Here is a 12,421-nt window from a genome sequence, read left to right on the forward strand (position 1 = left end):
ATAGTCGTCACAGAAAAATTAAAAAAATTTTTAGTTATATTTTTAATTCGCTAAAAATTTCTGTAATCAACAGAAATACATTATTAATTTCTATAACGTGAATGAATCAAGGATTATGTATTCGTAAACATCTCATGTAAAAATTGTACTTTAAGGAAATACATCGCACACTGAATTTTTAGGGGTAATTTGTTATATTTTTCAGTATGATAATTTATATATCATATATCATACACATTTGTTATTTATAAAAATTTTACAGAATAAATATGACATGACAAAATACAAAAGGAACTATACATTAAACATATATTCAGAAATAACTACTGAACCCTTGTAACAGTGGTTTATTATAATGAACGCCTTTAAATACAGTTCTACACACGCATTTAGTGACGCATTACAATTTAACATGATCTTTACCAAGTTATATGCAATGCAAATCTCTGAAATATTCAATTTTCAATTACTTCTATCCATAAAACAAAGTAAAAAATTCTTTTTCAATTACGAGATTTTATACGAGACTTGTAGCTTAAAAACTTTTCATTCCTATTCATATTCTGCAAATATATACAGAAGTATATAGCATAAAATTTATTATTTCTTCTTTGATCCTTAAGAATTCGCTGAATGACATCATCCTGTCTTTAATAATCTGTCGAATACAATAAATCATTCTAACTGCGTGTAAATACAAGAGAAGAAGAAAAACGCTACGCTTTCTTTTCATTTTGCATAACAAATTCTGAATTTGTATTAGTTCGTTACTAGTTAGTTATACTAGTTACGTGATAAATAGTTAAAAATGAAGCTGCATTAATTATAGCCATGAATGAATGAAATGTGTCAAAGGGACGCGTAATTTGTAACACTGTGGTTTCCTTAATATCTTTCTTTTCTCGAAGAGATATTGTAACATCAATATTGAACTTCTTTTTCATTCGACAATATTGGAGCATAATTTATTAATCTTCATTACAATGAATCCAATCAATAAACGATGACATACTTAAAAATAAGGGAGACATTTAAAAAAAACAACGAAACGAAACAGAAAGAAAGAATAAAACGAAGAGAAATGAGATAACGAGACGAAAATGAAGAAAAGTAAAAATTTATCAAATTTGGTCTGTTCTTAATAACGTATACGTTTAGAAAAGACCAAATGATTAGGTACAATTGTTTCGTATATGGTATGTACAATAAATTGATTATTTGTCTCTATTGATTATTTACAACGAATCGTATATAATTTTTCGTTCTAATCACAATGTTTCGACTGTTTCACCTTTCTTTGCGCCTCCGATTCTTCCTCCGTGCCATACAGATGATACCGGTGCTTCATTTCGGTCGCAACAGACTTTAATAAAAATCAATCGAAACAATAAAAAGTCAACATAAGTTTGTGATAAAGGAATCAAATTATAGATAAAACATAACACGACAGAAATAAAAAAAAAGTGAATCTTATAAAAAAAGAATCTTATTTCTAAAAATCCTACCAGAGTATTCACGGCGGAATAAATTAGTTTATCAATAAACTCACCAAACGTGACCGAACTCTTTTTGGCATATCTTCCTGTAAGCTGTATATGTCGTTTCGCTTCAATGGAAGTTGGGAACCATCCTCAAAAATTACCTAAAATTAAAAACGTTAATAATATCATATAATAATAAGAATTAAAAATGCTACTAATAAAAATTAATATTACGATACTTTTTTTTAGAACTATGAATTACTTACAGTATACATGATCCGGTGATTTGTACCTTCGAAAATACCATTGTACATGTTACCATCTGTCCACTTCACAACAACTGCAGCTCCTTGTTGCGGTGGATTTCCAGGATCGTAATTCTGTAAAGAAGAATAAAATTCCACTTTAAGATAAAATTCATATAGAAAATGAAATTAGAATGTACAATAAGAACTTACCATAATATCCGATGGATACAAATCATCGCTGAAACTGTCATCATTGAACGTCACCATGTAAAATAAAGTATCATGTATGGAATCTACCTTGGCCTTATAATATCGTGTATTTCGATGCTTTGCCCAAACAGTTTCTCCTTGTCGAAGCGGTGGTATTTTTTCTTTTCCATCGTCATGTCCGTCACACGTTACCTATACATAACTCCCATTATAATTTCAACATAGTTTCACATATATTTGATTTTTACACATATATACTAGTAGAATTCTATTTATTGGAACGAAATTTTATGTAATGACCAATTAACTGAACTTTTGGTAGTTGAATTTACTTATGTGAACGTGAGCTTCTGTTATGTAAACGAAAAATTATAGATCGTGAGGAAAATTGATGAGCTCGTATTATATGAACTCTAATTATATAAATTATTTGTCCCCCAACAAATTCAAATAAATATAGTTCTACTGTATATTGTTTATATATTATATATATTACACCCTTATCCTCTGTGATGTATATACCTGAAGTTCAGGTGAATTGTATACGGGAATCGTAAACGTAGCGCCAGAGACGAGACCACAAGACGGATGAAACAGATTGCTACAGTGACTACATTTAAGACATGCGCCATCCTTTTGACCACAATAACAACACTGTTGTTTAACATTATCTGGTTTGATGGTCAATACGTTAATGGGGTCCTTATTTATAGCATCCTTAAAAGTGACTCCAGGTAATAAAAGAGCGCATAGTATGTGTGCCCAATTACCATCGCTGGTTCGCTTAAGAGCTCCTCCCCGCATAGGACACAAACAACACATCTACGTAACGGTGAAAAGTAATTAGAAAGTTTGTTAAGAACAGAAACAAGACTATGGTTATCCCCAGCGATTTTCAACATTTTTTATCATACATAAATTAATTACTAAAATTTTGCGGTATATATTTGCGGATTGAAGACAGGGCATTCATGCCGGACAGTCATTGTTGAAATGAGGTCAGTGATTCTAGCTAAATAGTAAGGCATTGCATGTTTTAAAAATTCGTGGCATATCTATGGACATCGCATGGAACACTAATTAAAAATCGTTGACTGCAACCATAGTCTATCTATACAAAATGGAAATTCCACAGATACGCACCACTTGTGTTTTACCAGCCTTGCACTTATCGCAAGCCCAATTTCGTAGATCTGTAGGTAATACAGTGATTCCATAACAGGAGGCATGAACCGTGACATGACACTCTCTACAACGTAAAATCTTATCATTTTCTGGTTCAACGATTTGTTCTTTTGAGTTGGCAACGAATATATTCGCAGATACCTAAAAAAAAAACATTTTTATAATATTTCTTTTGGGTATTTGTATTGTCAAATGAAGAGAAACTCTACTTACCCATATCGGTGAACTCTCTGGTAAAACAGTGGGCTTACAATATTTCCAGTCTGGTGGCATTAACCTGCCATGTCCATTACAACTTGAGGTAAACGGTGCGCAAATGGCACAGTGAGATATTTGAGCACTCCAATAATCATTGAATGCTTTTAGTAAATCATTATTTGGAACGGTAGGATACAACATGTCCGATATATGTCCTGGTACCATTGATACACGATGAGACACCAAAGGTGATTGATCCACAGAGCACGTGACTATATTTGACTCCTCCAAATTCGACGTTGCTGCAACCATTTTCATCTCTGTGGATTCTTTTTTTCTAGTGGTTGCTTTCTTTAATTTTTCCTTTGATTTCCGTCTCGAACTCGTTAACTGTTTCAATGGTAGTGAATTGGTACTCTCCAAACTATTTTCTATATTCTGAGGTTGCAATTGATCATCGGCTACCTTTACGTTTGAAAATTGTTCCTCCTGTTGCGAGAGTGAAACAGTAATCGATTTTTGAGAATCTTGTAAGTCCGTGCTGGAATGATTCGTAGTGTACTGTGTACCAGTATCTAATGTCGTGATATTTGTATTTTTGCTAATAGCTTCCAATGAACTGTCCACCTGCGTCGATACGGTCTTTACATTGCTAACGATCGTACCTGGGCTCTTAAAGATCTTGTTACAGATTTCTTCCGTTTGATTAATTGGCTTTTTTATAAGTAACTGATCTTGCGATTTTGGTATAATCTTCACGAAGGAACTAGCCGTACTTGGAACGGAAGTAGAGGTCTGTAAATATTTTTTGTTAAAATCGATCATCATCGAGGGCTGAGAATTTAATGCAATGTTTGTGCATTTTGAAGTTGTGGTCAAAAAGAATGTATTGTTGCCCGATAAATTTAACGGGGAAGACGAAACAGAGACTTCAGGTATTTCTGCGTTCGTAACTGTTGAATGAACTTGCTTGTCGTCTCTTATATCCTTCAAGAAAAACACGCTGTTATTACTAGTCGACGGTTGCCAAAATTTAGTTGCTATCATCTTCGATGTATCCGTAGAAGATCTTTTTCCCAATGGCTGTGCCAAAATTGTATTTTTTGGAAAAATACCTTCCAATCGTGGTATCTGAATGGCGCATGGAGTTACAGATTTTGAAACTTTTAGGCGTTTCGTTCCGTTCCCTACTTCTTGAGATATTTCCTTCTGTAAAATCGGTGGCTTAGGGAAATTAGTGTTTAAAAACATTATGCTTGGTCCCGAGAGTTTAGGTTCTTGTGATTTGGCGATAGGCCAACTCTTTGGTGAGATTACTATGCTTTTGGGTGGTACATGAGTATCGCTCTCTGCTCCAATAGATTTCTCAGAGCTAACCTTTGGAGTTACTTCGGTCGCTGGTATATTATATGCTGATTTCAGCACACTCAACCTAGGAGCTTTTATGATGTCTTTTTTCGTGTAATTAAGTATCGACCTTTCACTTATAATCGTTCCTACACTTTTACAGCTGGTGTAAATGCCAGGTTTCGTTTCTTGTATAGTGATCTGAGTATCCCCACTGATGAATTCAGATTCCACAGCTTTGTCAATTTTGTTAGCAGCTTTTACTTGATCCAAAGAAATATTTTTCAATGGAATTTGCTTAGAAAATGATGTGTCTATGCTATCTTTTTTTGTACTCTTCGCATACAAATTTACTTGCTGTTCCACATCATCTTCCAAAATCTCCATTTGTTTTGTCTCTCTATATGTAGAAATTGCAACTTGATTGCTATTTGTAATATTTATAACATTCTTCTCTTTGATGGGACTCATGTTAGTATCGTTATCAGCAAAAGTCGTCGTTCCTGATATATGGTTACTGGTTTCTTTATTAACCATTGAGGATTTGTGTAAATTAAGACTTGGCATAGCCATAAGTTTCCGTTGTACGTCGGCGTCAGACACATCCAAAGGCTCGTTGGTATCGAAAATAGACACATTCAAACTTTTACGTTTAGTTTTATTTATGTTCTTTGATTTAATCTTCTTTGGCTCTCCATACTTCGAATGTTTTTTCTTCTTTTTCACTGGTTTATCAGTGGTTTCCGAAAAGTCAGATTCTTCTTCTATTTTTATGCTTCCAACGACATCGTCACTTGTTATAATGACGTTGGAACTACCTGGAACTACGTCGCTTTCTAATTGAGCACTTTGCTCCGCAGAAGGCAAGAAGTTGTAGCTTTCGTCTACTTCCTCTTTTATTTCAGTCTTTACTGTAACTTCATCAGTAATACTTTTGTTGTAATCTTTCTTGGACTTTGATTTATTTTTATCCGTATTCTTTTTCTTCCTTTTTCTACTCTTTTTACGATTGTAACCGTCATCGTATACAGAAGCCTCATCTACATCTACCAAAGAAGTTATTTATTAAATTAAGTAAAAGGATGAGATCAGAAGAAAATTAAAATAGATTAAAAGAAAATAATCAATATTTTCTATATATACATAAGAATTTAATAGACAAACATGAACATATATTAAGACCAAAAGACTCGATCATAATAAATAGGATAGGTCTTTTACCCATTTCTCCTGCTTTCAACCATATATCTTCTAAAACTTCCAACTGTTGTTCATCTGGCTGATCATATGCTTCTTCCAATTCTAAATCTTGTAACACTTTCTTAACATCTGGTGGAATATCAGAACGGTTTACTAATTCTTCCATGTCAACATCCGGATTTGTTGCCATTATATTCTTCTTTTTATGTATAGTGTGTCGTTTATTTTTTGGAGCAGCGTTCAAGTAACTTTGTGGTAATTGACCATTGCTACTATTACTACATAGAAGATCCATTTGAGAAGGCATAGGTGCGGCTGTTTGTTTAGGATCTTCAGGATGAGAACCTATATCTTCTCCGCGTAACCATAATTCATACCTATAATATATCATACCAAATTAATCTCTCTTAAAGATGGCAAAATCTATAGATTTTACTTGACTTTTTTTTGTAAAAACTTGTTCCTACCTTTCTGGTTGAAAACGTTTCACGAATGTGTCCATAGATATCTTAACCATATCTTTACTACAGGTACATTGTATAGCCCTTTTACCATATTCTACCCATCGTGGTGCAGCGAAATTCGTGGATTCAGCGCAGTTGAATCCATGATTAAAACCCGCATGGTATCCATAAGGGAAAGTGATCATAATTTCTCCAGCTTCTTGCGTTATCTAAAAGATAAAAAGAAAGATGTTAAGTCTAATTTTTATCTCTATACTAACTATTCTAAATAATTTTTAGGGTACATAAATAATTAAAACTTACTTTATTGTATGGAATAGAATGTTGCTTCAATATTTGGGGAGAAATGAGAGACATTTTATGACGCAGAAAAGCCCGACAACTTTGATAACTCGATGGGAAGTAAAAACTAGCTAGTCTCTCTAATCGTCTGCCATGTTCTGGTGGTATAGCATACCACGTTTTTGGAGCTCCAAAATGTAAATAATTTATCGAATACAAATCCATATCCTCTGTATGCCAGGCAAACGTAGTTTTCCACATCCCAAAATACAAGTATGCTGTATTAACACCATCGATAGATATACCATAATCTTTATTCACATAATCAAGTATTGTTCCCAAATGATTAATATTCCACTCTTTCACATCTGGATCGGTTAACGAGCCAGATACATCTGCCCCATATATAGGTGCAACATATGTTATATTCTTCCAGTACTTCCTCTCTAAATCTTCGTAATCAAAGTGACGAGGAGTATTATACCTTTCAGAGTTAGCCAATTTCCTATATTCTTTAACAGTCATTGATTTCTTCTGTATGTTAATTTGCTGATAAAGACCTTGTTTGCCAGTTACCACCTGGCAAATTGGTGCAGGAATTGTGAGATCCATATCATCCAAGTTATAACCTCTTTTTCTTGGGATCCACTCAACTGGAGGAATTACTTTCGCCAAGCCAGCCTTATGAGCTCCTTTGCTTTCCATGTATTCCACATACTTGGTAAAATCTTTGAACTCTTCGTATGTGGGTCTAAAGACCTGGATACGGGGAGTTCCCCGTGAAATGTTGCTAACCATTTTTTCTTCAATTTATCCTACTGAAAAGGAAAAAAATGTGAATCTTTTATATTTTATGACATTTTTCGAATTAGTTGATTCAATTAAAGCTTTTATATTAGTATTAAATATTAAACTAAAACATGCAAATGTATTATGACTGCTCATAAATATGTATTATTATAGACAAAATATATGATGTAATCTTCCAAATAATTCATTCAGAAATTTGCAAAAGCCTGAATTATAAATGTATTGTATAAATAAAACTGTAAGAATCATGACATATAAACATAAAACCAAAACACAGTTTCGGGACGTACGTTCCGGTTATTTAGCAATAAACAAACATTTACAAAACAGACTAACATAGTACTACAAGTACGGGAAAAATATTATGAATCTTTTCTGTTCATTGATGTTTTCGCAAACAACAACATTCAAAAACGGGAAGTAAAAAACGAAGTACTATATTTTTGAGACGATACGTGCCGGAGATGCATAAACAAAATGGATGGTATCTATTGTCAAGAAATTCTTCTTAAAATAACTTCTCTACGACTTTCTGTTAGTTTTCAGGAAATGGATTGATACATCATTAAGCACCAAAAAGTAACTTATGTTAATGATTTGTATCATATGTTTGATTCTTAAAAAGGGATTTTCACCTAAGGATAGCTGTGTTCACGAAATCTCGTGCTGGCAGATATGTATATTGACCGACACAAATCAACGTGTTTCTAGGTTGTACGATCTTGGTTGGACTAGGTTTACAGCATCGTTAAACACGATGTGCTACTTACATCAAAATTGGACGTTAAAAATCATCTTTTCTGTATAAACACCATGTTCATCCAAATATTGTGGTGGATTTCACTATTTGACACATCTACCGCTATGCCCCGCGCGTCTCATGCAACTAATAAAGATGGCATTCATTGCTCTATAAGTTTGGGACGCTAGAACAACAGCGCATGCGTGCCAAGCGGGAAATTTGAATTTTTGCATTTTGTCACGTACGTAAAGCTTTATCGAAATTTTCACACAAATTTTGTATTAAATACATTCAAAACGATATATTTACTCTTTTTGTGGATGTTTTTAAATTATAGATATAAATTACAGGGTTAGAAATGTTGGAAATTAATAAATGTATTATACTTTGTGATAATGGAAACGAAATATCTCATTAAAACATATTGGTTTATTAATGTTTATAATTGTAGAAATGGAAAAAAGGTAATTTTCAATGTGTATGACAATTTATTGAACATGTACAGCTACAAATTTTATATACATTTACAATAAAGTTATAGTTCTGTTTCATATCTTTGACATGTGTATATAGTGCTTAGATGTTTAGATACATTTATATGTGTTATGTTTTATGTAATTTATTTCTGCATAGCTAATTAAGACTTCTTCTTTTTCTTTGAATTAAGTGTTAACAAAAAAGAGATACGGTTCATTTATAGTTCAAGCAATTATTTAACTCGTTGAGTATGAAACACCATTTTGAGTGATTTACACGCAACTAATTGCTCAAGTGATAAAGCAAATAACTATATAGATGGAGCAAATCTAGTGAAAAATTAATGACTAAACATTTAATGTAACTTACAAAGAATATTAATTAAAAGGAAAATTGAATTATTAGAAAAGAAAATATGTTAACGATAGAATAATTTATCAACTGGAAATTTTCAATTTTACTTATATCATCTTTATGGAATTTTTATTATCATGAGAGTATACTCTGTTTACAAGAAAACGGAGGACATATCGAACATCTATTGTAATTTGTTGTATTTTATGTGGTCACTCACGGCCTTATTTCATATATTTAACAATAAGAAAAATGTATTTTAAGCATTGCCAAAGAGAATAAAAATTGAAACCATAGAATAACCAAACGACCATAGTTTAACAAGATTATACTTTAGATAGAATATCGTCTCTGCAATTACTATCCGAAATTTTTCAAAAATCATTTGAAAATTTCCTATATAAGTCATAATGATGTAACATTAATCGATACACAAAATATACGTTCTGAATAAATTTAAATACATTCATCTAAATAGATGTTTTGATGTTAGTAAATCGCACTCCTATTAAGAAGCTAAAAATTAAAAAAAAAGGAATAGATGACTATCGAAATTTCAAGTGTTGAGCAATTTCGGATCAAGATAAGACATATATATTAGATTGTCCCAAAAGTTTCTTTCGTTTTATAAGAAAATAATAAATACATAACATGTTTTGTTTTATATTCTTTTATTGATCCATTTTTTTCTATTACTACAAAATTCTATTACTATCCATTCTATTCTATTGCTCTGATAAAATAATATAAAACAAAGAATGTTGTCACGTCCTGTAACTCAAACAAAGCTAAGATGGTGAACAGAAACAATAATGATCCCAAAGAACCATTAATTGCCTTTTCGCCTAATCGTCTTTTCCTTTACTATCGGGGCCCTTAATTTATACAATATATTCTTCAAGTCGAGACGTTCCTTAGGGTTATGACTCATCATTGTAAACACGGGAAAAGCAGGTTTTCCGTTACTCGAAGGCCACTTCCACCCGAGATCGTCACTTCTTATCAACACACTTTAACTTGTTATTCACTCGTCGGTAAGAACACTACAACATCTCTTCGGTCATAACACTCATAAACACTTATATCATTCAAAAGTTGTTGGAAATAAATAGTGATATTTAAACTGTGAACCCAATGTTAAAATCATTCAAACTACCTCTGTTATGTTAACCGAAATAAGAGATCGGCTGATTCATGGTGTTGACGTATCGAGAAGAGAACTTACGACTCTCGTTGACACGTTATACTGCGAACGCGTCTCCCCGCGAATACGGTCGAACAGTTGTGTATCTATTATTTCCTTATAAAACGAAAGAAACTTTTGGGACAATCTAATATTGTTCTATATTTACTATATTTATTACAACATTTGTGTCTTTATAGAGTGTAGTATTTTTCTACTACGTTACTACATTATACATAATGATTTATTTGTAGATTAATGATATAAAATCTTGTTTATTACTTCTACAATCAATACATATCGTTTATTAATAGAGTAGACATGATTTTTAGATGTTATATCTAATCGTCAAATTTTTTACTATGATCATACATGTCGTTGTTTTGAAACATTTTTATCATAGTCATATAAACGGTCTGGACTTGTCTTCTGCATCTTCCTACAATTATAATATAATAAGTACAATAGGAGCATAGTGTTCTAACAAACAGAATACTTTTTAATAATATTACCTATTTTAAAACTAGTTCTTTGATTGGCTTAAAGCCAATGGAATGGATTGATAGTCTTGATGGCGAATCTATTTTCTTTGTATTTATATTTCAATATTTCTTTTACTTTGAACATTTTGATTTTTAAGTTTACTATTTAAAACTGTATAGTCCTTCACTATTATATCCAGTAGCCATCTATATAATGTATTTATCTTTAATAGAAAATAATTTTTTACAATCTACATAGAATAAAAAGCTACCTACATACTTGCATCCATTTTTAACACCTATTGTATTATCTTTTAACTGATCTCCTTTCCAAATACATGAACATATTTCCACTCTAATAACATGTTCTATGTCTAAGCTTCCAACTAAGTTTTCTAATTCATCAATAGGCCTTTTTATATCCTGTTTGCTTGAAAGCCTATTATCAAATATAATAAAGTATATACGTGAAAGTACTATCAAGTTAAATGTATTACATTATATCTACAAACGGTACTCTGTGCATGAACAACAATGCAAGCTTAAGCAATATATTTAACTTTCTTACAACAACAATGGCTTTTCTGAAATATATTGCTGTGAAATTAATTCACCAAATAGAACTTTATTTTTTGTAAGGTGGGAAATATCACTAGCAACCACCATGTGTTGCAACAGGTGTTCGACTACTAGTGTCAGGAAATTTAAGAGGTGATTCTTGAAGTTGAAATAAGACGGAAATCAAGAATAAAAAAATTGTGTTTCCGGCTTTAGTTTTTAGTTATTGACAATTAAAAATCGGTCAAAATACCCCTGCACGCGAGCAAACCTCCTTACACGAACGAAAGGAGGTCGACACATGAGCGGTAGTTTACCTTGTACAAGTCATAGACAAGAATACCATGATATTCAGAGCTGAAAACGAAACAATTTTAGAAAAGAAATGGTAAATTGAACATTAAACCTGCTTACTCATGGAAATCCATAAGAGCATATCGGAAACTACAATATAAATCGCCCTGTGAAATTTCCAAGTAGAGGAGATTAATGTTCCCACTAATCCTTTGCCTTCATAATTCATAAATAAAAAAGCGTATTGTTAATGTTCATAAAAGGGTTATACACGCACTGTGATTGTCCCTGCCGCGAGTGTCCACAAAAAATGGAAAATGGCACTTAGTTTAATGGAAGGGAATATATCCGCTCTTCCCGCTTGAGGGGCTAATGTACATAAGAGTCTGTTACTACAGGTACTATCCAGATACTGCATTATATGAGATAGACCTTGATATGAAGCAATTTAGAACTATATATCTAAATTTTGGCAGTCAAAAGATATTAACATTCCAGGTGTCAGGTGAAGGACAACGATAGAAAGAGATAAAAACAACAACAGAAAAAACAATCTTGAAGTAATAACTCTGAAAATAATTAAAGACCTACTGCCTACTCATCTCTGGTAGACGCAAGTCTCCATACATAATCTTTCAACATTATACAGAAACAAGGACACGTGTCTAGGGAGGTAGGGTAGTAGGGAGGAAGTACGATACTTTGATTGGCTCTTCTGAGCATAGTTTCTTTTCTTTTTATTTTTCTTTAGTATCTTTCTTTTATCATAAACATTTTCTATTGTTTTATATTCCAACTAATGTTTGCATTGTAGTATTTTGATATAATGTTTTAATGTAATTCAGGAATTTGTTGCAATTATAACCACTTATGAGGGGAATCCCTTTATATAAATATATTTGTACA

At 32.2% G+C, this 12,421-nt stretch overlaps 1 protein-coding gene across 3 annotated transcripts; it reads right to left on the reverse strand.

Annotated features, from left to right (window-relative positions):
- Nucleotides 1–22: 22 nt before the first annotated feature.
- Nucleotides 23–8,338, reverse strand: LOC138181560 (lysine-specific demethylase 4A). Of its 3 annotated transcripts, none has more exons than XM_069116501.1 (11): nucleotides 8,196–8,338; nucleotides 6,637–7,433; nucleotides 6,337–6,542; nucleotides 5,891–6,246; nucleotides 3,338–5,715; nucleotides 3,083–3,265; nucleotides 2,462–2,761; nucleotides 1,940–2,131; nucleotides 1,748–1,861; nucleotides 1,550–1,642; nucleotides 23–1,363 (listed from the first exon to the last, which is right to left on the reverse strand). In XM_069116501.1, exons 2-11 carry the CDS (start codon nucleotides 7,411–7,413, stop codon nucleotides 1,265–1,267), a joined length of 4,698 nt encoding a protein of 1,565 aa, XP_068972602.1. In that variant the 5' UTR covers nucleotides 7,414–7,433; nucleotides 8,196–8,338; the 3' UTR covers nucleotides 23–1,264. The 3 variants fall into 3 exon arrangements, with proteins under 3 accessions (XP_068972602.1, XP_068972585.1, XP_068972594.1); XM_069116484.1 differs by having other exon boundaries at nucleotides 2,438–2,761; XM_069116493.1 differs by having other exon boundaries at nucleotides 2,438–2,761; nucleotides 6,637–7,430; nucleotides 8,196–8,322.
- Nucleotides 8,339–12,421: the final 4,083 nt, after the last annotated feature.

The sequence above is a fragment of the Bombus flavifrons genome, chromosome 1 (genome assembly GCF_040668555.2).
Source record: "Bombus flavifrons isolate JBK064 chromosome 1, iyBomFlav1_principal, whole genome shotgun sequence".
In the NCBI taxonomy this organism is placed as follows: domain Eukaryota; kingdom Metazoa; phylum Arthropoda; class Insecta; order Hymenoptera; family Apidae; genus Bombus; species Bombus flavifrons.